Source organism: Protopterus annectens, chromosome 4.part0, assembly GCF_019279795.1.
Source record: "Protopterus annectens isolate FY-2018-M chromosome 4.part0, PAN1.0, whole genome shotgun sequence".
NCBI lineage: Eukaryota > Metazoa > Chordata > Ceratodontiformes > Protopteridae > Protopterus > Protopterus annectens.
The window spans coordinates 234,421,075-234,448,718 of record NC_056733.1 but is presented as its reverse complement, the minus strand read 5'-3'; the positions used below and the strand labels follow the sequence as shown (position 1 = coordinate 234,448,718).

General features: G+C 43.4%; 1 protein-coding gene across 1 annotated transcript in view; it reads left to right on the top strand.

Annotated features, from left to right (window-relative positions):
• FASN (fatty acid synthase) overlaps positions 1-27,644 on the top strand; it is a 1,281,817-nt gene that overhangs the window by 29,715 nt on the left and 1,224,458 nt on the right. Inside the window, exon 2 of the mRNA XM_044068230.1 lies at positions 2,282-2,431. Within this exon, the coding sequence (XP_043924165.1) occupies positions 2,305-2,431 (127 nt within the window). The 5' untranslated portion in view covers positions 2,282-2,304. The remainder of the gene's footprint in view (positions 1-2,281; positions 2,432-27,644) is intronic.

The window sequence follows — 27,644 nt, the reverse complement described above, 5'->3', positions numbered from 1 at the left end:
TGCTTTGTTGAATCCAGATGACTGCATGAAACACTGTAAAATGTCGTTCAGACTCCTTATTGCTGGCGAAACCTGTGGCCTACCATCAGGGAAGACAGAACTTTTGAAATTCCTGTTCTGCTTTGGTGTGCATTAGACTCGTGCTTGAATTGCCATTCATGCTGTCTTATTGATGATTGGGAGCAGTCGGGAAGGATGTTTTTCAGAAAAATACTTTTCTTAAACCTGTAAACATTTTGTGTGCACGATAACCACTACAATACAAAAGTTCATTTAGGTAATGCTTGTAAAAAGTCAGGGAGAATGATGTTGATGGGTGACACGCAAGAACGGTACAGACAACATATTACTGGCTGAAGTGCTACGAACAATTAATTTTTTTAGCAGAAGCATAACTCGTGTGCCTTTCTATGTGGGGGAAACTGGTGAGCAATTGCAGTGAATAAGACAGCAGCCCTGTCAGCTGAAGTTTGTATGTACTTTACTGCCAGCTACATGACCATGCTGGCAGTGAAGCGCATACCGAAACAGCAACATTAACTTTGTCATGTTTTAATGATAACCCCGCCCAAGACAACCTTCATTGTGTAAGAAAACCCATTGTCTGATATTGTGACACCGTTTACCGTTGGATCTAAACATCGGGAAGCAACTGTTATTGCAAAAATCTTGTTGCGATATGCAAGTACCATATAAACTGTAGTGCTGTGGCAGTCTTGTGCCTTATTTCTGAGTCTGGATTTGTACTGCAGTAATTTTTAGTAAGTGGGTTGTGAAGCTAGCTGTTACCAGGTAAAGTATATTTTTTTTGTAGAGTGGACTAGGAGCCAGATGCTTTATTGCCACAAAGCTTACATTTTTGGCTTCGCATATACTTTGCTTGGGAGATTAAATGGTGCCAGTACCACCATACTAGCTGATTTTAACAGTAGTGCAGTACTGTGGCTTTGTACACTTGGAGTAAATAGTTCCTTGAAAAGTACAATGAGTTCAAATATTCAGATCAGAACTCCTTTAAAATACTTAAAATTTGCAAAGCCATGAATAGATACTTGGGTCATTGGGTGAAGGGCTGTTGGCTATTCTTTGAGCTAGGTTGTGAAAATTGGGTGTAATGCCTTTGTCTTGCCTTAGTCCTGTGGAATTGGCTTTCTTTCTTGATTCAAGTGAGCAATTTTTGAACTTTGTGTTTCTCTTAAATTTGATCTTGTGTGATGGTTTGCTTAAATCCTTGCAGGGCTGGTTCAGTTGTTTTCACATATGGCTAAACGTTTCTGTTTTCAGAGTAATTTAGTCGTCATGCTTGCTTTAGCTTTTTGCTTTGTCGTATTGCTTTTTTTAAGCTAGTTGCTTGGGTTTAAGCAGCTGAAATCCTCTTGATGAAACCTGTTTCTGTATATCCCCTTGTATATTGGTGTTTTTATTACTGAAACTCTTACAGCTGTCGAGACTCTTTACACAACGCTTCCTTGGGTAGAAATATTTGTTATCGGAGCATTACAATTTGAAGGTACTAGTTATCTGTAGTATACGTGTCACATTACTCGTTCACCTGTGGTGAAAATGGTGGCATTTAGAGACGGTGTGGCTACCCAAGTTAGCGGCTGTACTCATTGTTGCATGTGAAGAAGCGAGCTTGCTCAGGATGAATGTGGTTGGGAATGATCCCTGTGATATGATGCAGGTGAGCTCATCTCCATAGGGGTAGGGTGGGGTGTGGGGGCTGGGTAGTGGTGTGGTGAGGAGTTTTGCAGAGGACCTTCCTGACTGTCAGTATTGTCATCACCATAAACCAGTGTTTGCTGGTGTGGATGCTTTGTAGGTGATTTAAAGTGGATCATACTTTATTTTAAACTTTACCATTTATGTTTAGTATATGATCCATAAGGGACTGTCAGTTTTGAGCGAGTATATTGGGTTCTCTTAAAATGTTTACTGCTGCAAACTCTAAAGTTGTAGGCGATTCCCTCTTGTCGAATGGCATACACAGTTTTTGTAAAAGTATTTTTATGCTAGGTGTACGGTTCTGTTTTGGAGTAGCACTTGACTGGTAAGACTGCCTTTACTCCATTTTTATACAAGCTGTTTCTCATAATTTTATACATGCATTAACATTTCTGTGCTGTCATTGTCTTGTTTGCCAAGGTGGTAAATGTTTACCTTAAAGTGGTTACTTGCTTTTAATCTCTGCAGTGAATGACAATGACTGGAAGAGAGGAATAAGTCGCTGTGAGCCTTCCTTTCCTGATGGAGATAACGTGTTTTTTTGTTTGTTTTGCAGATTGTCATTTCACAAAATTTTCAATGGAGGAGATAGTGATTGCTGGTATTGCAGGTAGATTGCCTGAATCAGAAAATCTCCAGGAATTCTGGGAAAATCTCATTAATGGAATTGACATGGTTACAGATGATGACAGGAGATGGAAACCTGGTAGGTACTTGTGCTCTTTAAAGAGGATTCTTCCATGTTTAGAGTGGTAGAAGGGCATCCAGCTGAGATGTTTACCTTTTCAGCAGTGACTAGGGGCATTGGAGATCCAGGAGTGACTGAGGAGCAGACAACTAATGCTGGCCGCCTCTTTTTTTCCTTAATGGGAGGATGTGGGATTTTTGCCATAGGAGGACAGCGGTTCTACAGCTGTGCGTGGGGGATACAGATGTCTCCCATTCACCTTTTCTGCGAGGTTTATTTGGGGGAAGTGACTGAAGGACCATAATCTTCTGAAGTCACTAACTTCTGTGACTAATCTGCATGCCCTCCCTTTTTTTTTTCTCGTCTCTGTTCTGGTTTTTGCCCACATGCCAAATGCATTAGATTCAGTGAATTTGCAACTCTTAGGTTGCCATGTATGCGTGTAAGGTGCAGTATGGAGACAAGATTGCCAGGCATATTTTCATTCCTTAGAAACTCTGTATATCCACTGCCTTCAAGTGATACCAGTTGCCATCCACAGATGCCTAAAATACTTTCATTGTGTTTGCCCATGTAAAATTTGCTCTTAAGATTTCTGCTCATTTTCTGTGTCTTGTACAAGTAGCAGTTTGACTAGAGAATAGCTGTATTGTTCCCACTGTGCAGGGATGCCTTTGGACTGTCCTGAATTACCTTATTTAGTCAGTAATGACAGTCATCTTGGTTTGCTTTTGAAAGTTAAGAAATTTTTGTTCAATTCCTGCTGGCTTTTAATCCATTTGATGCAATATACAGTCTCTACTGCCATCTGGCATTCTTCTGTGTAAAACTACTCTACTAGAATTCTTCAGTGAATCCTCTTAAGGCAAAGTTTCTTAATGTACTCACGCTACTTTTGACTGTTCTTTATTTGCACCTTTGTGAACTTTATTCTGGGATGGGTGGCATCTTCTAGCAATCGTTTTTTATTTTCAAGTACCGCACCTGGAGGGGGAAGGTGAAAGTACTCCCATCACTGTTGTAATTCTGTGACACCTTCCTTTTGAGCTGTTCTTGAGGAAACGTGTTGCACTGCTTTCTTACTGACCAGTTCTTTAGTGTCCAGAATGCCTAAACAAACCTAGCTTATTGGGGACCTTGGGGTATGAAGCTGGGTGCATGACAGAAGCCAGGTTGTCCTGTGTGTACTAGGAGAGCTGGTTGAAAATGTTCCTTGAAACTTCTGCTGGAAGCAGCAGTGTTCTAGTTTCTCAGTGGAATTAACCCACCTTCATCTTAGCATGGTCATTGTTAACCTTACTGGTAAGATGAAGGGTAGAATAATATGGACACAGTGTGCTAGGACGGAATACCTGAATTTATGATCTCTTTCCTCAGCCAGTGTGTGGGTACAAGAATGAGTATGACCCTGCACTTGGGTAAAAGCTGCTTCATGCATGTCCATAACGACCAGTCTCTTGAGGTAGCTGGGAGAATTGTATATCTACTTAGCTGGTCTTGCCGCTAGCACATCAGATGGCTGTCTGCACCATAACCATAAAAGAGTTGCATAACAGAAGATCCATAATAAAATTGTGTGCGGGGGAGGGGCCTCATTAAAACAAAATATCTACTTCTTACAGTAGGTTTCTTGGTATTTATTCTGATATCCCTATCTTGGCTCATTTAAGAATTTTCACCGTTTTCCAAGCATAGTGCAGTTTCTGCTGGCTGGCACATGTATTGTAAGTAGGATTATGGGTGTATTCTCACTTAAATCATTTCTGCTGCATGTCATGTTTTGTTTCTCAAAAAATGCTGAAAAACTACCACAGGTAGCAAGACAAATCCAAGGCACGGAATATAATCCACAGACCAGTTTTAATTCACTGAAACAAATGGTGTAAGTGCTTTCGTCTTGCTTCTGTGAGCAAGACTTCATCAGACCTGTAGTCGTTTTTCAGCATTTTTTTGGCAGTTACTTTTTTCACTAGTTAACGTTTTGATTCTCGCAATGTGGTGGTCTTTGCCGTATTGCTAACAGTCTTTGCTAAAATGGTTGCTGTTGTATGTGTGGGTTCAAATCCCATTGTAGCCTATTTAGGGTTGGCATGATGGTAAAGGCTTTTACTTCAGACACACACACAGGGTCTGATTCGGGAAATTGGCTAGGCTTAAAATGTCTCGGACCACTTACCTAGTACCTGCCTATAAACAATGCAAAAACCTTCCCTGTGTCTTGTGATTTTGATGTGTCGTGACCTATACTGTTCTATTGTATTGGTTGGAAAAGGATAGTGGTAAGAAACATTGGCACACTTGAGGACTAACTCAGCTTCTTGACAATGGCTGCCAAAACTATAATACAAAAATCTAATTTCAGGTGTTCACCACTAGATCACTGCTGCAGTAACCTTAGCAGTTTGGGTCTCATCCCTTGCTGACCATGCAGCTTTCATAGCTTAAGGGTGCCTTCCACGTGCTCTGAACTGTCAGGAGTTCAAGCAGAGCTCCATGTAAAGGCTTGGTTCTTGTTAGTAGAAAACGTCTCTATTTTTTTTCCTGAGGAAAATTAGTGTTTATAAAACTAGTTTTACTCTAGAAAGCTGTTTTGTGGACAGCCTTTCTGTCAGAGGGGATTTGAATACTGTGAATGCTTGTGAATTATTTATTTATTTGAGGACTGGTGCTTTTTGTAGACTGTTGGAAGGATTTTTTAACCTCAAAACCACTTTTTAATGCTGAATTTCATTTATCAACTCGTGGAGCCTCTTGACTGGGGCATCTTTTCTTTCTGGACCTATGGAGCATTTACTTCTCTATTCTGCCATTCTCCTCCTCTGCCAGAAGAAAAAGTTGTCCAGGTGTCTTTCAGGCTGCCTCCTACTCTGCCTCAGCCACAAACTGCTGACTGCTGTGATAAGTAATGTTTCCTCAGAACACTCCTCGTGTCCTCCCCACCCCCTCCTCTTGGTAGTGCCTACTGTGGGGAATAGGTTTGTGCTTTGCACCTGTAAAGTAGCCTTCTGTGGGTAAGAGAGAAATCAGTCTTGCTGGTCTTGGGGAAGGTGCTAGTTTCCAGATTCCTGCTTGCCCAGAAAAGAAGCCTGAGCTCTGGGAGAGGTGCACCTTCATTAGGTCAGTATTTTTCCAGGGACTTTCTAGAAAATGAAAACAAAGAAAATATTTCCCATTTTTTTTTTTTCTATAGACTGGCAAAACTTGTTGACTTGCCAAGGAATTTCTTTTCTGCTGTTTTTGTGCCCTTCAGGTGAGTTCCCTCGCTTTCTGATTCTGATATTTTTTCAGAGTGGAGCATGGCAGGATTTGCCTGCGCTTCAGGGCCCTCTTAAGCAGAAGATTCTGGGGAAAGCATGGCTTCCTATCTTCCTTCATAAGATTTGCCTTGACCTTTTTCAGATGATTAAAAAAAATGTTGAACAAGATAATATATATTCTGAAACCACACAAAAGACCAGTGAAAACAGCTCTACTTTCCAAAATAAGAATTTAATAAAAACCTTTTAGTTGTCTCTCCTCTCCTAGCGCCTCGGCTGCAAGCCTTTACAGAGTAAAAAAGTAAAGCTCACTCACACAGTCCTTTTATACAGCTGCCATATCAATTAACAATTCATTACATAATAAAATCAGTTCCTAATTGTTAAGCTAACAATTAACCCATGAAGTTCTGCCAATTGCACTCTTTATTCATTCCTAAAGGCTGCAAAGATAATATATATGCTGGGCAATGGGCATATTTGATTTAGATTGAGGACTATCCAGCAGTAATCTGTACCTCCTTGTTCTGTCTCAGCTGGACTGTCTTCCTGATTGATAGTCAACTTCCTGCTGCTAAGAAGTCTGATAGGTTACATAAGGTTTCATAGACTGAAATACCTTTTCCAATGTTGAAGCAGCCCTGCAGTGATTTCCTTATCCAAAACTGCTTCTGATAAATTGCTGATGGTAATTCCGTTCTGACAAGTATGGGAGAGCTTTTGACAACTTTGGGGGGAAAGTTCGTTCTTCAACTTCGGCTTTCGGAATTTTAAATTGTCAGGCTTGCACGTTGGCATTTACTTTTGAGAACATGAAAAAAATTCAGTCACCCTTCCACCTTCTGAGGTGAAAAAATTATTAAATGCTTCTCATGTAATTAAGCATGTAGGAGTGTTGTGGTGCTGCTGAAACTCTGGTTGCTGCCTCCAAGTTGGTCATGAGAAGATTTGCTTAATTACATTCTCAATTTCCTTTATGTTAAAACTGAAATTTTAAGTTGTCCCCTGGATACAGAAGTCCTATTTAGTATCTTCTGCTCCTAAGGTACTTGAGAGATTTGATGAGCAGGAAAGTTGATTTTGAGGGGAGACTACAGTCTTTCCAGTCTTATTTGCTTTAACTACCTCTGCTCCCTTTTTCAAAAAGCAGTCTAGGCAACGGTGTGAAACGATTGGGAAATCAGTCCCACAAGTCAGTCACTGTGTTGTCCAGAGTGTAGGACCTGAATAGGTTGAGTCCGATGTCTTCCTTTGTGGTACCATATTTTCAGACTTGTTCTTGTCATTCAGCAGCGGTACACTTGGCAATGGAAGGCCCTCCCAGTTTTCCAGGGGGTTTCCCTTTGTCCAGCAAACATATTTATTTCTGTTCCTTTCGGTTGTGGAGCAGATATTATCTTGGGAAGAAACAGAACCAGTATCTGCCTGCCATATAGACAAGGGATTTTATTTCAAGAGTTTTCTGGTGCCAAGTTGATCAAATTCTGTTAGCATTTGATTTATTGGGTAGTCTGTCTAGGAGCAAGGCCCCATTTCATCAGAGGCTCTGGGAGAAAAGCTCCCATTAAACAAGGTTATAGTCGGGGGGTGCAATCTAATAACCTAGTTTACAGGGTACAGAATAATTGTAAGTAGAGGGGCTTCTGAGTTGTAATATTGTGACAGATAGAATAGCAGTAAATAGATTCAGATATATGGAGTTGAAAGATAAGAGCATAGTGAAATAAGTTTTTAGGTATATGGAAAAGATGGTTTAAATGAATGGGTAAGAAAAAAATGTAGGAGGGGTTGCTTGAGGATTCTTTGGGAAGAGTGGGTAGCAAAGATTCTAAATTAAAGAATGCTAGCCAGGATTGTTCTGTGTAGCCAATTGTAGTATTTGGCGGATGCACTTCAGTGGGTATTGAAGATGAGGTTTTACCTCGAATGGTATGAACACAACCATGTTTCCATAGGATCTTTAAGATGTGTAAAGGTTAAGAGGTTACAGGCTTGGTTTAGGGTGAGTAGAATTTGGATGCATAGGAGGCAGAGGGAGTTGCAAACTGAGCAGACTGATGCTAACGCTGGTTAATTTATCTGATTATGTTGCCTGTACTGACTGAGGTGGTTGGAATGCATTATTTCTTCAATCCACTGAAGTCTTAAAAGCAAGTGGTGGTGTCTTCTGTATGGGATATTTGACAAGATTGTGCTATTTTTATTATAGCATTATTCAATTAGGTGGAGCTGAGTGGCTTGCTGACATAAAAATGGGGGCACTTTCCAGAAGTGCAGGAAATTTTCTGGTTTGTCAATTATGATCCATAGGAGTTGTTACTACTTCAGAGATTTTTTCCAACTCTACCAAAACTGGTCTGGACATGTACAAGTTTTTGCAGACCACAGCACAGTGATGTTGTACACAAACCATTCAAACCCATGGACCAACTCAAAGCCCCGTCACTGTACTCTGCATCGTACAGACTAAGACCCATGTCTGGCACACAAGGCATCCTCTGACCCATTGCTGATGGCTTTACTGCACATGGTTTTGGAGAAACCAGTATACCTTGCAAGGGGATTAAACTGCTGTAGAACACTGCCTGTCAATGTAACAAAGTTAATCCCTGTCTTTTTTTTTTTTTTTTTCTCCCCTGAGCTCTGCTTGATCTGTGGATGGAAAACGGAAAATGTACCCCAGGACAGTCCCTGTACTGTTGGACAGGGGCAGCTCCTAAATGCTTTGCCCCATGCATGGGGGTCCCCTCAATGATCAGTGCTACGATCAGTTTTTCTCATGAGGTAATATGTAATCAGCAACCCTGGGATGGGCAAGGCCAGTCTGTAACTGGATAGGTTATTTCGAGCACAAAAGGGGAAACTGGCTACACTTAAAATGGTCTGCAAGGGCAGCTAGATAGTACTAACCTGTGAACCTTTAAACTGTGGGAGAAAGGGTTATCCAATCTTGACCTCTTTATAGACTTTCTGTCATGGCATGGGAGGTAGCAGCTCTGCTCAAGTTTGACAAGGGCTTCGTACATTCCATCAGAGCAAAATTTGTTTGCTTCCTCTCAGAACAAACTGCCAAAGAAATTCTGCACCAGTATTCCTTACAAACAGGCTGTGAAGGCCAAGATACCATCGCATTCCCATGGGCAGGAATGTGGTCTCTTACCTACCCTTTCTACAGTTATTCAAGGTTCTGAAGGACTGTCCAAAGACTGGTGATGCATTTTTGTCCAGGTTACATTGCTTCTCCCTTTTGAAACTGAGCCATTGCCACTGATTTGGATTTACTTGCCCAGTCTGGGGTTATACATGAAAACATAATTAACTGCCAGGGTGATTCTGCACCTTTTCTTCAGTTGATGTGCATCCAGGTACTGAAGGAAGCCAGAAGACTTGTACTAGGAAGTCATAATTGAAGTGGAAAAGATTTTCTAGTTAGTACCACTAGAACCCTTTAAGGCCAGAGCTCCTCTGTTTCAGATTTTCAGATTTTATTTTTATCTGAGCTCCTGTCATGTGGCCTTTCTCTAAAGGCTGTTTTTGTTGGCAATTTTTAGTCTGTTGTAGGATATTCCTTTGTTCATATTGATCACTGCTGAAGTAGCCTAAGCTATATGGGTTATATCCTGCAAGGATATAATAGCTGGCTAGCTTCTTAAGCTTCAGCACATGGCCAAACCGTTAAAGAAGAAAAAAAATTGGGCAGATTTGGACCCCGTGCCCTTGGAGCTTTTCTGCTACAAAGAATACTTGCCTGAGGCTTTTGCTTTTGAGGGTCAGTGGTCATCTTGTGTTCTCTGAACAGATGAATTCCCTTGGGGAGGAGAAGCTTCCATTTTAAAATTGTTTAAAACTTTCCTGTTGAAGGTTTATTTTCAAGCTAGGAGTCTGTTCTTTAAGACTGTCATGAGACTGCATTTTAAATTATAGTTTTCTATCTGTTTAAAGTATTTAAAAAATCTATTTTCTTTGAAGAGGTTTTTACATATTGGGGCTGGCTAAATGTGTGTTTTACTGAGTTTGTGTGGAAAAAATGAATTTTTTGCTAACATTTCATGCTAGTTCTCCCAGGAAAGGAGCACAGTTTTCATCCTTTACCATGGAACAAATTCTGTTCCATGGTCTATCCTACTTCCACTCACAAAAGTGAAGCAAACCACCTTTTGCCACTGCAGCAGACTAGTGATTTGCTTCACCCACAAGTGGGTGGCTGCGCTGGCAATTGGTTGCATTTCAGACCACTTGTTATCCTGTGTCAGTCTAGTGTAGCACCTGCAGCCACTATGATGGACTGTGGGTTTAGCCACGTCCTTTGAGCAAAGAAGCCACTCATCTGTCCTGGCTGAAGGGACTGACGTTTTCCCTGTTATAATGTGCCCATCCCTGGGGAAGCTGCTACCATTACCATGGCAGGTTCTATTTTTTCCTGTCAAAAGTATGCATCTCCTCCTTTACTTTGAATAGGAGTAGTTTACTGGGTCTGGCTCGGGGGTTTAATTCAGGCTATTGATAGCAAATAGCAAAGTAATTTCTGGTAATGGGGATTCTTTTTTTCTTGGAGAGATTAAAGATTCTGAATCTGAACAGGAAGATGCAGGGATGGATACAGGCTTTTTCCTCCTGTTTTGATTCAGACTTTGAGGCCAGCTCAGTTTGATTCTCCCTGTGGGGTTTCTCTCTGAAATTATTGCTAGAATATGCCAGTGTTTTCAGTGGGAGAACACTGAAATTTCTCAAACCCTCAAATACTAGGAGGAGAGGAAGGCTTTTCAGAGCCTACACCCATTCCTTCTGTTATTACCTATAGTTTTCCTGGTAATCAGCTAGCTGCCCCCCCCCCCCCAAAATGTATGAAGTTCCTCAGTCTTTTAAATATTTGTACGTTATTCCCAAACCTGATCAAGCAGCTGTACCCTTTATCAACTGCTCACTGCTGCTAAGCACTTGGTTAATTCCAATCTTACTGTTTCTAATAAGGAATGGGAAATTGATAGGTACGGGAAAAACAGTACTACTGCAACTTATTTTTCAGTGTGTTAAATTGTAAGGCGTGTATGTTTAATGTTTGTTTGGACAAAACTGTGAAAATATGAGGAATGTCCTACCTAAAGTTTCTTCTTGTGAAGAAAAATCTGCTTTAAAATACTTTGCTGTATTGTACAGGTAAATACTAATTTGCAGTGTGTGACACCGGGTACTCCAGGGCTGTGGTCACTGGTACTGTTTTAAGAAGGCTAACTTGGCTGCATTCTCTACCTCCCAGATATGAAAAGAGTGTGTACTTTTATAGTCTCAAAATACTGAAATCTCAAGACCATAAAGTGGAATTTTTAAAATCCCGGAACTCCATAAGTGTGAATCTGGAAATGTCGAATTTGCAGTTATGGTGTTCTGGTATTTGAAGCTGGATGTAGTATGCAGGATGTATCATGTAGTGTGTGTGGATTTAGCTGGTATGTAAGGTAAGTTGGTATAATGTTGCATTTTAGGTATGTATGGGAGTGCGAGTGTGTTTGGAAGTTGTATGGGTTAGGGTAGGCAGGTAAAGTATGAGTGAAGTGTTGAGTGGTGGTCATATATATTTGTGTGCACACAAGGGTACTGTAGAGTGTAGTGGTGGTTGCCGTCTGGTGCGATCTCTGAGTTGGTATATATAAGGGGGTGGGTGGGGGTGCACAAGGGCTTGCCCCTATGCTTTATATGTAGTGTAGGTTTGTTTTGTGTTTTTGTTTGGTTTGTGGTGTGGATTGGATGATGTATGGTGTGTTCGTGATTTTGGGGGTTCAGGATTTGGAACGTTCGACTTTATGGTCTTGGGATACTGAAATTCAAGATTTCAGTATATCAAGATTATATAACGGAACCATATAAATATATCTATCGAATTTTTTTTTTTTTTCCTTCAGACACCCTTCTCATCCAGTTTTAGCAAGAAACAGAACAGTCGCGGCAGAATTCCAGTAAACGGACGTTTAAGTGGCAAGGGAGGTCAAAAAAATTCTCATCTCCCAAAACCAAGGACAGTCTGAGATTCTATTCAAGAGACTTTGTGACACCCTCCCACCTTGGCACCTTATCTTCCAGAAAGTCTGACTCTCCATTTTTCTCTTTGGTAACAGATTAAGGACATCAGACAAATGGGTTCTGAAAACTCAAAGCCATGTCTCCCATACTGCGAAGCAGTCTGTCACCACAGATGCTTCTGTCTTTGCTTGCAGAGCAGTTTCAGGAAGGATAAATGTGCAGGGAGTGGGTCACAGAGATGCAAGCACATAAAAAAAAAAATGTTTTTCCACTTTATTCATTTGCTTTTGCTGTAACGGTGGTTCCTCCTACTCTATTTTGCTTTTCTTAAAAGTACTCAATCTTATTTATTACTGCTTGGTCGAAGCCTGATTAAATTGTAATTTTTATTCTAAGTCTTTTGGTTTAAGCACTTTGGCTTCATACATGTTGTTTTACATTAAGAAAGTTTGTGGTCTGCACTGTTGTGGCAGGACAGGTAGCTTACATTCTTCTAAGCTGGGAATTGCTGATTGAAAGCTTAGTGTCTGCTATTCTAAGTGTATTAGTTCTGGCTTAAGCACTTGGGCTTCAGGCCAGTTGAAGGTTTGTGGTCTGCACTCTTGTGGGAGGAGAGGCTGGATTCTGCCCTACTGAGCTGGGAATTTCTGGTCACTGGCTTGTTGTGACTGCTTATTTGAACTGTTTCTTTCTGAAATTGGTTCACCTTGTTGCTGTAGCATTGACCAGATTCAGGCCTGCTGAGTCTAGCTTTGTTTGTATACTTGAGGCACCGATCCAGGCCACTTTTTTTTTTTTTTTGGAGAAGGTACCCCTGCATCCTAGTAAGCAAGGGTGTGCGATTTAGAAGTAGTCTGAAGACTGCTGGAACAGGGCTCGGTTTGGAGCTTTTTTCTGGTTAATTGGGTAACTTGTTTAAATCGATTTTTGTTTTTTGTGTGTTGTTTTTTTTTTTTTTTTTATATGTGTGTGTGTATATATATATATATATATATATATATATATATATATATATATATATATAATGCAATGTTTGCAGATGACATTGTGATCTGTAGTGAGTAGGGAACAGTTGGAGGAGACCCTGGAGAGATGGAGATATGCTGTAGAGAGAAGAGGAATGAAGGTCAGCAGGACTAAGACAGAATATATGTGTGTGAATGAGAGGGAGGATAGAGGAATGGTGAGGATGCAAGGAGTAGTGGTGGCGAAGGTGGATGAGTTTAAATACTTGGGGTCAATAGTGCAGAGTAACAGTGAGTGTGGAAGAGAGGTGAAGACAGTACAGGCAGGATGGAGTGGGTGGAGAAGTGTCAGGAGTGATTTGTGACAGACGAGTACCTGTAAGATTGAAAGGGAAGGTCTACAAGAGGGTAGTGAGACCAGCTATGTTATATGGGTTGGAGACAGTGGCATTGACAAAAAGGCAGGAGTTTGAGCTGGATGTGGCAGAATTAAAGATGTTATGATTTGCACTGGGTGTGATGAGTGTGGACAGGATTAGGAATAAGTATATTAGAGGGTCAGCCCAGGTTGGAAGGTTTGGCGACAAAGCCAAAGAGGCACGATTACGTTGGTTTGGACATGTGCTGAGGAGGGATGCTGAGTATATTGGGAAAAAGATGCTAAGGATGAAGCTACCAGGTAACAGGAAAAGAGGAAGGCCTAAGATAAGGTTTATGGATGTGGTGAGAGAGGACATGCAGGTGGTTGGTGTGACAGAGCAAGATGCAGAGGACAGGAAGAAATGGAAACGGGTGATCTGCTGTGGCGCCCCCTAACAGCCGGAGATCTCCTACTTTATTACTGGGGGCATTGACTACAACTCTGATCTGTGATATATAACAATTATCCTTTTTCTGTGGTTTTGTGTATCTGCTTCATTTTCTGAAAAAAATATATATACATGTGTGTGTAATCTATTTATATTACTAGTTTCCCACCTTTCTAAGCTAGTATAGTCCAGTTTTCAGGTTAGTGCTGAACTCAGGGCTGTTACAAATCTGTGTTTGCCCATACCTTACTTGGATAGAAGGAAGTTCCTCTGTTCACCTGTGAGAGGGGAGCTTTGAGCAGCCTATCTGTCCCTGGAGGAGTTGTTTCAGCCCAGAAATTAGTAGTTTATTGGCCATTTTGGGCTAATTTCTATCTCTTTTTCATTTCCATGCTATAAATACCATATTTGCCCGGTTTTGCTTGCCGGGCAGCACCGGTTAGCTAGGGTAAAACTGTTCCCGGCTCCAGAAAGTCTCCTCTTCAATTTTTCCCTTGGAACTAGGCAAACTTTCAACTTAAGCATTCAAGCCATTCATTTCTCAGCCTGACACTTGCTCAAAACTTATAGCAAACACTTGTAAACCCTAGCACTAGACCCTTCTGTACTGTACAGAAGGACAAGGCTCTCTATTCGACCTTACCAGCCATCCAGTAAAACAGTTCACTGCACCTCTCCAGGCATGTCCAAAGGGCAGTTTCAGGTATGTCCAAAGGGCAGTTTCAGGTGTACTCTCCAGTCCAGCTGGTGAATCTGGGCATTTTGAGGCAAAACTGCCTCGTGTACAGACAACCCCCTCCTCCTACCACCAAACACTAATACGTGTGAGAGATGCAGTTATACAGCCAAACTAGAGGCTAAGCTCTCTCAACCCAAGACTGGATCAAACAGTCAAGAGAAGGGAAATACTTGCATCACACCACCAGTCTTACATAGATCCATTAAACCAGCACTGGCAAAAAACACATGCGCGCGCACACAAACATACTCGGAGGCTCTCAATAAAAATCTGCAAAACCAACAGACCTCCAAAGCAAACATCCAAGTAACCTACACCCCCCCAACACAAACCATGAAACATACTTCACAAAACCAGTGTGCCATGCAATCACAGCTCTTAAGGCAAAATAACATACCCAACATACTAGTAATAGGTGACTCTCTAGTCAGGTGCACTGACGTCCCACTCACTAGTTAGCTTCCTGCTGGGTGCCAGGATCTGCCACATAACACAAGCACTCAGGTCACTTCAGAACAAGTACAAATATGACTGTCATTGTCCATGTTGGTGTGAATGACTTGAGCCGTACCTCCCTGGACTACATGAAGAGACCTGGAAGAGCTCTCTGATCATGTAGCCCAGGCCGGTATGACCCTGACCGTGAACAGTATCCTGCCCTCACCAAGAATACCACGGTATAAAGAAAACATTCTCGATTTCAACAATTGTCTAAGTTTCTGGTGTCATTCAAAGGGGATCCAGTATCTGTCCACTTGGGATGACATGCTCGTCAAGCCACTCTGCTTTGCTAGAAATGGCTTGCACCAGTCACCCTTAGGCTTTTGAATACTTGCCAAGGCTCTTGCCACCCCCATAGTGCCTTTTTTAGGCAAGGCTCAAAAGACAAACCCACCACCGTAAATAGCACAAGTAACAAAAAACTGAGGGTAATGCTACTCTGTGCTAGAAGTGTAAACATCAAAATGCACGCACTTGAGGCACTCCTCAGTATGGAGAAAATATATATATGTGCAGAAACAGAAACCTGGTTTAAGGCTCCAGAGAGCCCACCAGCACTGCCAGGCTACAACTCGTACCATACATTGTGGCCACAGAACCCAAACCGAAATACAAAAGGTGGGGGCGTATCCATATTCGTCAAGGATAGCCACACCTCCAGGTTAGTGGCACAGCACGATGCTTCAGAGATCATCCACATGCAACTAACAATGGGCAAAACTGCAATTTTATATTGTAGCTTGCTACAGATCACCCACCATGTCCCAGGACCCCCATTCCGCGTTTCTGGAAACCATGGGAAACAAAGGTCCTACCAAACACCCTAATATTGGATGATTTCAATTACATTACTAAGTACTAACTCCCTTGCCCATGTTTTCCTAGAATTTATAAACTCAAAATGCCCTGGTTCAACTGGTCAACACTCCCACCAGCGGTGACAACATATTGGACCTGGTCATCACCAACATGGGTGACCGGTGTTCCACACCAGAGGTCAACCACTCACTGGTTAGATCTGACCATAAATAAGTCACTTTGGATATCCATATTCTGCCTCCTCCCCCGGACAAAGCCACCATGAAAAACTTTTCAAAAGCAAACTTCACGTTACTTAAGACAGAGTTGGAAAGTTTCAAAGCCCACATGCTGAAGGATAACACTGTCCAAGCTGCAAAATCCTTTGCTAATGCATTCTACGGGCAGCTACAAGAATGCATGTATTGTGCCATCCCAAGCAAAACCAAGACTCACTCCAAGAAAAGGAAACCAGTCTGGTGGACTCCTGCCATAAGCTATACAATAGAAGGAGGAAACTATTACAGAAAAGAGTAAAATCCCAAGAAGGGAAGACCTTCCTGATTAGTATCAGCAAGAAACTATGATCCCTCATAAAATCATCCAAGGCGAGCTTTGAAAGAAAAATTGCTAAGGACTCCAAAGATAACCACAAGGCATTCTTTAGCTATGTCAAGAATCGAAGTGGCAATGCTCGGAGTTAGTGCAGAATGGCACAAAATACACTGAACCGACCGATATCGCCAACATCCTGGCAGACAGGTTCAGCGCAAACTTCACCCCAAAATGGCCCATAACCATACCAGAAGAATGTAGAGTCCCTGAAATCAGGCACTCTGGTTAAAACAGCCCTCTCCAATGCCAAAAACTCAGCATCTGTGGGACTGGACAGTATCCCAGGCTGCATCCTACACAAGATCAGACGAACTAACCCCTCACCTAAACACACTGTTCAACCTCAGCCTCTCCACAGGCTACATACCCATAGTGGCGCACAGCAACAGTTATTCCGCTTCACAAAGGTAGAGCCACAACATACCCTGGGAACCATCTCACTATAAGCCTGACTAGCTTGGTCTGCAAGGCTATGGAGCGCATCATCATGGAACTAGTTAACGGAGACATTGGGAACCTCCATACACTGGACCCTACCCGGTTTGGCTTCAAGGGCAGATCATGCTTCCTAAACCTTGTGGACATCTTTGAGACGGTTACCAAGGCTATAGACGAAGGAAAGGTGGTACACACAGCCTACCTAGACCTTGCTAAGGCCTTAGACACCATTCCCCATTCTGGTATTATAGACAAGCTCACCAGCCTGAACATAAACCCCTACATCACAAGATGGGTTGCCAACTGGCTCAGGGACAGAACCCACATGGTGACAGTTGCGGGAGCTAGGTCTGTCTCTAAACCGGTTACAAGGGATGTTCCCAGGGCTCAGTCCTAGGACCCCTCCTGTTCGGCATATACTTCTAAGAGGTACACAAGCACATGAGGACTACGGCTGACCAAGTTCGCAGATTACTGTAAACTAGGGGCTATAGCTGACTCTCTGACAGACATCCTCCAAAAGGGTCTCACTGAGACTGATACCTGGTGTCAAAATCATGGCCTCAAGCTAAATGCCAAAAAGTGCATAGTCATCCCCTTTGGAAAAATCAAAGTACCCACAAACTACCACATAAGTGGCAGTTCCCTAAATACGGAAGACATAATAAGGGATCTGGGGACCCATGTAGATAGTAAGCTCACCTTTGATATTCACATTGCCAAAGTGGTTAGAAAATCCTTCTACGTGGCCCACCTAATCACAAAAGGGTTTGTATCCAGATCAAAAGAGGTAATTGTGCCCCTGTACTCATCAGACCCATCTTGGACTACAATGCCGCATTTGGGATGTACTTTACAAGTCACCTGCAACAGCTGGAAAGACCATAGAAGTACCTCACCAAGAGGATCAATGGCCTCAAACAGATGCCCTATGCAGATCGACTGAAGAAACTACAGCTGTACTCTGTTGTATACCGCCTACTCTGAGGTGATCTCTGCCTGACATACAAGGCCATGTCCAACCCAGAATTTATGGACATGCTCCACCTAAAGAAAACCTTATCTCTTCGAGCCACACGCTCTGGGGATTTAACCCTTCCCACAGCAATAAATAGGATGTGCTGGAGGGATAGATTCCTGTCCCAGAGACTTCCCATGCTTTGGAACAAGATCCCATTCTACATTAGACAGAGCGCCTCGCTAACGCTCTTCAAAAGAAATTTTGACGAGTGGATGGTAAACAGTTTACCTCTGGGATCACTTCAGTGGCTCTGCTGGACAAAGGCACAGGGAACTAATCTAAGGGGACGGTGAAAGCCAACGCATTCTGGCTAGGCTTATAAAGGTCTTCAGGCAGCCTAGTACCCACCTATGAACCTATAAATGTTAAGATGCTTGCCCTTATCAAGGCATTCAACTTTGACCCTTCTTTAGTCCCCAAGACCTTTTTCATTTGGTTAGACAAGACCAGTCTTGTACCCACTTTGTAGACTAGCCATGTTACTTTGGCATATAGCTTCACTGTGCAGTCTCACTCTACAAGCATTCTACATTCCATCAGAACAAAAATGTATGGTTGACAAGCTGAGCAGGATCAGAGCAGGCCCTCACAAATGGAAACTTGATCAAATTTTGGAAGACCTGAGCTAACTGTGTCGTTCAAGAGGACCTCTCTGAACAGTCGGCTGCCAAGATTCTGCCTGGAAGACTGCCTTTCTTTTTTATAGGAATATTCCTGTATGCTTTTTCACCCTTTCCATTAATCCTGGGTACTTCTGAAGAATCTGAAGGGATCCCTCAAGATCATTGTGACTCCTCTTGGCCCAGGCAACAGTTTTGGCCTGGCCGTAGCATTACAACTGCTCTACTATCCTAGACAGGGGCAGTTGAGCTCAATGCAAGTATAAATGTTAAGTTGTCAATCTCGCCTTCATTCTTGCTTGATGGGTTCGGAGCCGATCCCTCGGCTCCGACTCGGCACTTGCTAAGCTCGAGAGTCACTTTTACCAGCTCGAGGCAGCCCCATATCCCATGATGCAAGGCGGTAAGTACCCAGATCTCGTTTGCCGCTTCGCTTATGAGGTCCTCCTTTTACCAGCTCCTGGTAAGTGATTCTCTTTTTGGATATTTAAGCCCCTTTTTCTTAAAAAAACCCTTAATTGTTAGTTATTAGTTAATTTTTTACCCTTTGTGACAGAAAATCCCTGTCTTTTCTAATTATTTTTAGTCAAATTTACCCATCTCATCCCCTCCCTGTTAGGGTGTGTGTGTTGTTTATAGAAATACCTTTTTGGGTATTTTATTTAAGTTAATTTTTGACTGGTGTGTGTGTGTGTGTGTTTGTTTAAAGCACCATGTCAAAGGAGAGGGTCTCAGGTTTTAAGAAGTGTGACTCGTGCTGTCAGAAGATGTCTCTGACAGATGGTCACACTTCTTGCCTTTATTGCCTGGGCCCTCTTCACCTGCAGGACTCCTGTGCTATTTGTCATTCCTTCAGCCAGAGAGTCCTGCAGGAAAGACGTAATAAACTGATTCTTAGGGGCCTTCTTGCCGGAGGGCTCTCCGGCTAAGTCGGCTCCATCCAAATCAGTTAAACCTTCCAAGGCCCAGGCTTCTGTATCTAAGCCTACGGCCTCGGCTCCGACTTCATGCTGAGTCGAGATCGCTCCGGCTGGAGCCGATTCTGGCTTAACAGCCTTCGGCACCGATGGCTATCGGTGCCGAATCTGTATTGACCACTTCGATGTCGGCTCCGATCGGTTCCGACACCCATGTGGCACAGGCATCGGTGTCGGGTCCGGTCGGCTCCGCCGTTACTTTGGTGGCTGTATCTGCTCCGGCTGGAGCCGATACATCGAGGCTTCCTGTCGGCTCCGAGAGGTCGGCTCCGACAGGATCTATAGTATCGGCTCCGATGGCTCATTCCAGGAAGAGGTCGAGGTCTCCTTCCTTGGAGCCGATACTTTCGGCTCCGGCTTCACCTCTTCTATCGGAACGGAGCCATCGGAGCCGATCTTCAAGGTCATCCAGGTTGTCAGATCATGACCTAGAGAGAGTGGTCAGTAGATTACTTAAGTCACAGGTACTGGCCCAAATGTTACACAGTCCGTCTCAACAGACGACTGTTGGTCCACACCCCGTTACAGTTCTTCCTTCAACTCTACCCCAGAGCTTGGAGTTGGAGTCTTCGGGAATGGTTACTGCTACGGCTGGAGGACGGATACCCCCTTCTGTTCCTTCAGCCTCTACTCTTATCTCCTCTTGAGACCTTCCTTAGAGGGATTCGTGGTCGGGCTTCCATGGTCTCCTCCGAGGGGTGAGTGACATCGGATCCTTGTTCTAACCCGCTCTTCCCCTTGGAGCCTCGGCCTTGGTGAGCTCGGCTCCGACATCTGCCTCGGAGACTTCCCTTTCGGTGGTCCCTGGAGTTCCTAGCTCTTCGGAGCGGGTTCTCTCGGACCTGCCTGGGAGGGGAGCATTCGAGGTGATGAAGAGTGTACTGGCCACTGGTATCAGTCAGCAGTCTGTCCCCGTAGCTCCTCCCTTTATAGTACCTGTTGACATCTCTGCCACTTCTCTTGCTACAGGACCCAGAGATCCTCCGCCTCAGGTTTCCCCATTGGGAATTTCCCCCTCTTCCGAGGATTCTCCTGATGTTTCGGGAGATCCTCCTAGGAAGAGGACTTGTAAGAGGAAGCATGTAGACTCCCGAGTCTGTCACTCGGATACTGACTTTGATGAGTCAGAGGGATCCCTAGATCCCCTCTGAGGATGTCTCGTTCTCAGGCATCCTAGAACTTCTGGAACAGAGGGGAAACTGGCCCACCAACAATCCCTCTGAGGATGAGTCAGTATACCTAGAGGCGTTTGGATCTGGCCCTCCACCTCCTGGGTGTCTCCGCCTTTCGACCCCCTTATGCAGGTTATTGCACGAAAGGCGTGGGCAGCTCCTGACTCTGTAGAGCCAGTCCCTAGGAGGCCTTCAAAATTTATCACTGCTCCGTGTGACAAACAATTCCTTACTAAGGGTGTCCCCGCTGATGCCATGGTGGTGGCTGCGGCCACCAAAAAGGAACTTGCAGATCCTTCCGTGCCCATCCATCCTCCTAATAAGGACTCTAGGACCATGGATAGGTACGGTAAGCGGATGTTTTCCTCAGCGACCTTTGCTATGCGTTCGCTGAATTACCTATGTCACTTCACCAGACTCCAGAGGGATATCCTGAAGGAGCTGGGAGAAGTAGTTCAGGATCCTACAGCTGCAGGGGCTCAAGAAAAAATTGCTTCGCAGCTAGGAACCCTCAATTCCATTGCAAACTCCTCCATGCGGCTAATATCTTATGCTGCGGATGGAGTGAGTAGAGCCGCAGGTACAGGTGTGGCTCTTAGACGCCAAGCCTGGATGCGGCTATGTGATTTTACGGATCCCTTTAAGGCGTCCTTCACAAATTCTCCCTTTGATGGGTCAGCTTTGTTTGGCCCTCAGGTGAAGGAAACCTTGACCAGGTGCGAGCAGGACGGCAAGACTCTTTCTGCTGTTGGAGTCCGTTTTTCCACCCCTTCTAGACCTTATCCCAAAGGACAGAAGGGCGGGAAGATGTGGTTCCGTAAATCCCAAGGAGTCACGCCGGATTCACGTGGTCAGTTTACCCCTAGAGGCAGAGGGGGTAACAACAACAGACGCCGCTCTAGAGGCAGAGGGGTCCAAGAACCAGGGAAACAGGGAGCCTCTCTCTGACAAGCCCTTTCAGCATCCCTGAGGTGTTGCCCGGCTGTCCCTCCTTGGAGGCAGTCGGGAAGATTATCACTGTACCCAGAAGCCTGGCATTCCCTCACTCAAGACAGATGGGTACAGTCGATCATATCCAAGGGTTACATAATTCCTTTCGAGGAAAGTCCCTTCCCTCAAGTTCCCTTCCAGATGTACCACCCGGTCTAAGGGAGATTGCAGAGTCAGAAATCTCAAAACTACTGCAAAAAAGAGCCATTCAGCCAGTTACTATAGACCATTCAGAGCCTGGAATCTACTCAAGGTTCTTTTTGGTCCCCAAAAGACGGGAGACTGGAGACCAATATTGGATCTCAGCAGACTCAACAAGTCTGTCAGGAAGACAAGATTCCGAATGGTCACTCTTCAGTCAATTCTGCCCTTCTTACAGAAGGACAACTGGATGTGCTCAATAGATCTTCAGGATGCGTACTATCACATCAAAATTCACAGACGCTCCAGGAGATTTCTCCGCTTCGGCTGGGGTCCAGTCATTTCCAGTTCAGAGCCCTGCCCTTTGGTCTCACTACAGCCCCCAGAGTGTTCACCAAATGCATGGCACTGGTCACGGCTCACCTGAGACGTCAAGGATTCCAGGTGTTTCCGTATCTCGACGACTGGCTCCTGTCAGCCACCACCAGGCATCAGCTTATACAAGCCAGGGATTACACAATAGACCTTTGTTCTCATTTGGGCATCTCAATCAACTTCGAAAAGTCATTCTTATCGCCCTGCCAGTCTATTACCTTCATAGGCGCAAACTTAAACACTGTTCGGATGTCAGCTACCCTTACAGAACAAAGAGTTTCAGACATTCAGACTCATGTCAGGATCATTCTGGCCAGCAAGAAAATACAGGCCAGAATGGTTCTAAAGGTATTAGGTCTCATGGCTGCGGCAATTACTCTTCTTCCCCTGGCTCGATTCTACATGCGCCTTCTTCAGTGGATGCTGTTCACACAGTGGTCATACCAGCAACTTCCAATGTGTCACCAGATTCTGGTGACACAGACATGCAAAGAGCATCTTGCTTGGTGGATCACATTGTCTCAGGTTCACCAAGGCAGGTACTTTGTACCCCCATCCCCGATAGCTACTGTCACCACGGATGCCTCCCTGATCGGGTGGGGGGGTCATTATCAGGGCAGGATGGTTCATGGGACGTGGCAGCCGTTCGAGTACCATCTGCACATAAATGTCCTGGAGATGAGAGCAGTGCTTTTAACGTTGCAAGCCCTCAACGACTTTCTTCCCGTAGAGACAATTGCAGTCCACACAGACAACATGTCTGTAGTTTGGTATATCAACAAACAGGGCGGAACCAAGTCCTACCCCTTGTGTCGAGAAGCACTCAGACTATGGCAATGGGCGATCTCCTCTCATCGGTTTCTGGTAGCAACGCATATCCCTGGGAAAACCAACATTATAGCGGACAGATTGAGCAGAGCTATCCTCATGCCTCACGAGTGGTCTCTCAAGCAATCTATAGCGGAAGAGATTTTTCTGGAATGGGGTCGTCCATGTTGCGATCTTTTTGCTACTCCCCAAAACAAAAAATGTCCAGACTTCTTCTGCCTCTTCCCTCTATCAAGCCATCCCCCCAGAGACGCTCTGACCCAGGATTGGCCCCAGGGACTTCTTTATGCCTTCCCTCCATTTCCTCTGATCCCTCAGGTGATCCAGAAAGCTACCGTTTTGAGAGCCAAATTGATTCTCATTGCCCCTTACTGGCCTCGACAAGTTTGGTTCCCGTTCCTCCATCATCACCTTTTGGTGCAGCCGTGGCATCTGGACCCAGTGCCAGATCTTCTGATTCACCAGTCGGGTCAGCTGCACCGATCAATCCCTTCTCTCAACCTCACAGCATGGTTGCTCCACTTCCTTCCTTAGCCAGGCTTCCTTTGATCTCTAACCCAGTTAGAGACATCATAGTAACCGCTAAAATCCTCTACCAGGAGGATTTATACAAGCAAATGGAAACGTTTCTCTTATTGGGCTAAGGCCCAAAATATTGATCCTTTTACTGCCCCTGTTCAGGCAGTCCTGGACTTCTTAGCAGAGATTTTTCATGCAGGCTCCTCTTCTTCCACAGTCAGAGTTCAATTGGCTGCTATTTCCAATTTTCATGTCGGGATAGCAGATCATAATATTATGTCCCATAGGCTCTGCAGGGCCTTCTTGAAAGGAATTTTCCTTCTAAAACCTCCAATCAGGAATCCTCCTCCTCAGTGGGATCTAAATTTAGTGCTGACATCCTTGATTCTTCCCCTTCGAGCCAGCTGTTTCTTGTTCCCTGAAATATCTTTCTTGGAAAACTTTATTCCTAGTGGCTATTACATCTGCCAGGAGGGTGTCTGAACTTCATGCTCTTTCGGTTCGACCCCCCTATTTGGTTTTTCACAAAGACAGAGTATCTTTGAGAACTAATCCAACCTTTTTACCTAAGGTCGCTTCAAAGAACAATCTGAATCAATCCATTGATCTCCCTGTATTTTCCCTAACTACTCAGATAGAGCTGAACAAAAGCTACATTATCTTGATGTCCACCGTCAACTTAGATATTATTTGGACAGAACAAAAAATTTAGAAAATCTGATCAACTTTTTGTTTCCTATGCGGATAATAAAAAAGGCCTTCCTGTTTCTAAAGTGACCTTGTCCAGATGGCTTTCTTCGGTCATCTCTGAAATTTATACGCTCAGGGGAAAACAGCTGTGCTCAAAACCTAAAGCACATTCAACTAGGAGCTTAGCTACTTCTACAGCCTTTCAAGCTAGACTTCCTTTGGACACTATTTGTGCAGCGGCCACTTGGGCTACTCCTCACACTTTTGTTTCCCATTACAAATTGGACTTGGCCTCCAGGGACAGAGCCAGTTTTGGCTCTACAGTCCTCAAGAGTTTGTTCCATTGAGCCACCCAGGATAGAGGTGCTAGGGACGCGGTCCCATCAAGCAAGAATGAAGGCGAGATTGACAACTTAACATTAAGAAGTTATGTACCTACCATAACGTTCCATGTTAGTTGTCTTCTCTCTCCTTCTTTCTTGCGACCCTCCCTCCTTCCCCCTGGCCTGGACAAACCTTGTATAAGAAACTGTTATGCTGAAGACCATTCAGACCTGGTCCTTCTTCCATCTGTAAGTTTTCTTTCTTCCTTTGGGAAGTATTTTATGCTTGGTGCTATTGCCCTTTGTCAGCAAACGAGATCTGGGTACTTACCGCCTTGCATCATGGGATATGGGGCTGCCTCGAGCTGGTAAAAGTGACTCTCGAGCTTAGCAAGTGCCGAGTCGGAGCCGAGGGATCGGCTCCGAACCCATCAAGCAAGAAAGAAGGCGAGAGAAGACAACTAACATGGAACGTTATGGTAGGTACATAACTTCTTATTCTATTGTCACTCTTTACCTCTTGGAAGGCCTTTGATAGTTTCCCACACTACTTATCACAAAACTGTCAACTTTCACCCCTCCAACACTAAACCGGGTCACTAACTACCTCAGAAATAAACAATTCAACAAATGGCATGACTTTCTCGCTCTTCCTAGAGACTTCTACAGGCGTTCCCCAAGGCTCCACACTAGGATTTCCTCTCCAGCTTTTTCTTTGACAACATCCACTCCTCTCTTACGGATCTGTAATACAATATGCAGATTTGGCCATCATCTGCACTGCCAAGTCTACATCTGAACTTGTCAGTGACCCAAAATGCCTTCTCATCCACTGAAACCTGGATGACCAGTACCACCTTGCCCTTGACTCCAATAAAACTTCTACTCTTCACCCCCTAAGAAGACTATTCCCATAAATGCCTGGATTCATTATGGATTGTTCCCCATACAAAGCTACTAGGTATTACCTTAGACGAAAACCTAACATTTGACCTGCATGTGTACAACAATGTTAAACTCTCCAAAGACTGGGCACCCTTTACAGACAAAAACAAACAGCTCTACAAAACAAACCCTACCTCAACATTTTTATCTTAACATTGGCATAGTTGTGTATATTAAAACCATTGAAAGTGTGTGTAATTCCAGTAACAGTAATATCTGTCTTCTTGTGTGGAACTACTGGTTTTGCTGTACCTATCCACTATCTTCTGTGGTGTAGAAAGCCTAGTGATAGGAAGTTAGACGAGTGATTAATTATTTATAAACATTAGGGCATGTCAGTCACTGAATTGAAATGTTTTTTATACTGTATATTTTTTTACTGTATATTGTATATTTTGTTGTATTTTAATTTTATTTTTATTGTATATTAGTTATTATTATACTGTCATTCAGTTATGAATTTTGTATGACACAATGTTTTATTATTAATGTAAAAGTTATCTTGGGAACACTTTTTAGAAACAAGTGATCAATTCAGGTATACAACCTTTAACATTATAGTTATTTATAGAGCACTGTCACTTTAAAGATTCAAACAGTTAGGGCTTTTTTTGGCGCCTAAAAGGTTTTAAATATTTGATCGTTTTGGACAATGGTGTTCTGAAGAAGCCCATAAGGTTTTGGGTGAAAGTGCTTAACCAGTGTTCGTAAGGTTGTTTACGATAGTATATTTAGCGTACAGACAATTGTTTCGCACTCTGAATATTAACGCATTTGGTTCTGCGTGCATCAAGTGTGCGAGCGAGCAGGAATTATTACTCGGATTTCAGTTTTAATGAATTTGGTTTTATTATATGCTACGTTTCAATAAACCAGTTTTTGAATACTTTTGACTGGCGTGCTGTTCAGAAGTACAACCGTAATTGCACAGATTACAGCCGCAGAGTCTTTGTTACAAGTGGTAACATTGTACAGCGAAAGGGTATTATATTGCTATTAAAAGTTTGGCCACACAACGAATCCAGAGGAGGTACAAACCAGGGGTGTTCGAGCACTTATTAGACCTCTATGGTAATACTGATTTTTCAGGTTATTTGTTTGAGATTATTACAAAGCTTTAGAAATTCATTGGGGAGCTGGTCAGCTGCAAGGGAGGAGGGCTTAAATTTGGAAAGATGTATTTGATTGGGTTTGATTGAAAAGGAATTGAGGGTTCTCTCTAATTCATTAGGAATAGATGGGAGTTTCTTGCTTTTTTATAGTAGGGAGATTAGAGTTGGTGTGAAGTAAATTGGGGTACTGCTCTCTCTGGAATTTATTGTGGTTGGAGCTGGAGTTGTGATCTCTTCAGGCTTTAGTAGCTTGGCTCCCAGAATTTCTGGGGTCTGTCTTGGTGGTTTTGTTGAATTGTTGTATAGTACAGCTTTTTGTCATGGCTGATTTTTCTTTTTTTTTTTTTTTATGGCAAGGTTGCATAGTTGACTGTAGTGTGTCGCCATGTGGTGGTATGGTGACCAGGCTCCCTCTCTTGAGGAGCTGCTTGGTGTCCTTGGTAAGCCATGGTATGTGCTTGGAGTTAGAACGGGCCTTTATAAAGGGAGCTTGGTTGTGTAAGATATATTTAAGAATTTCTCATTGAAATATTGAATAACTGGTAAAGGGGACCAGTGACATTGCTGCAGGAGGGATTTGAAGACTTCAGAGGGGGAAATGACTTGTAGACAAGTTTTGTAAGTGATATAGGGCAAATGTGGTCCCTAAAAAGATAAGTGGGTAGGTGATCATAGACTGTCCGAGAGAGAGCTATATTGGTGACATAGGGTTTTATAAGTGTCCAGTCTAGGATGGATTCTTTTGCTATGTTAGTCCAATCCTGGTAGGGGATTGTATAGTTTGACAAACCATGGAGGTTAATAAAATAGGAAGGATTTTCTGAGTAGCAGGTATATCAGTTCATGTTGAAATCCCCCATTTTTGTTTCTCAACCAAAAGTTGAGGCATATCAACAAAGAAAGTCTTCAGTATTTGGATGGTTACCTGGGGGTATATAAGTAGCTATTGTGTGTTTTGGAGTTTAGTTGAAGGCGGGTGACTAGAATTTCAGAATTCAAGAGGGGTCTGACTGAAGTCTTTAGTTTTGATTAGTATCTTCATATTGCAGCTATTCCACCACCTCATTTTGAGTCCTGTCATGTCTATGGAGGGTACAACCATGGGTGAATTTCACTATCTAGTATGTGGAGTTTAGCCACGTTTCTGTTAGGACTGCTAATTCGGGAGAGTATTGGGTGATATTTGCATGAAATTCATTTTATTTAGGTTGCGTCTTGGGTTCATCTTTAATAAGAAATCTGTTAAGTCATGGGAGATTAGCGATGTTTGGGGAGTAAGGGTTGTTTGGAATGAGAGTGGTTTGATTAAGTGATGACCTACATCCTAATCCAGGACCACAACCCATTAATTTGATCAGGGTAGAATTGAATAGAAATA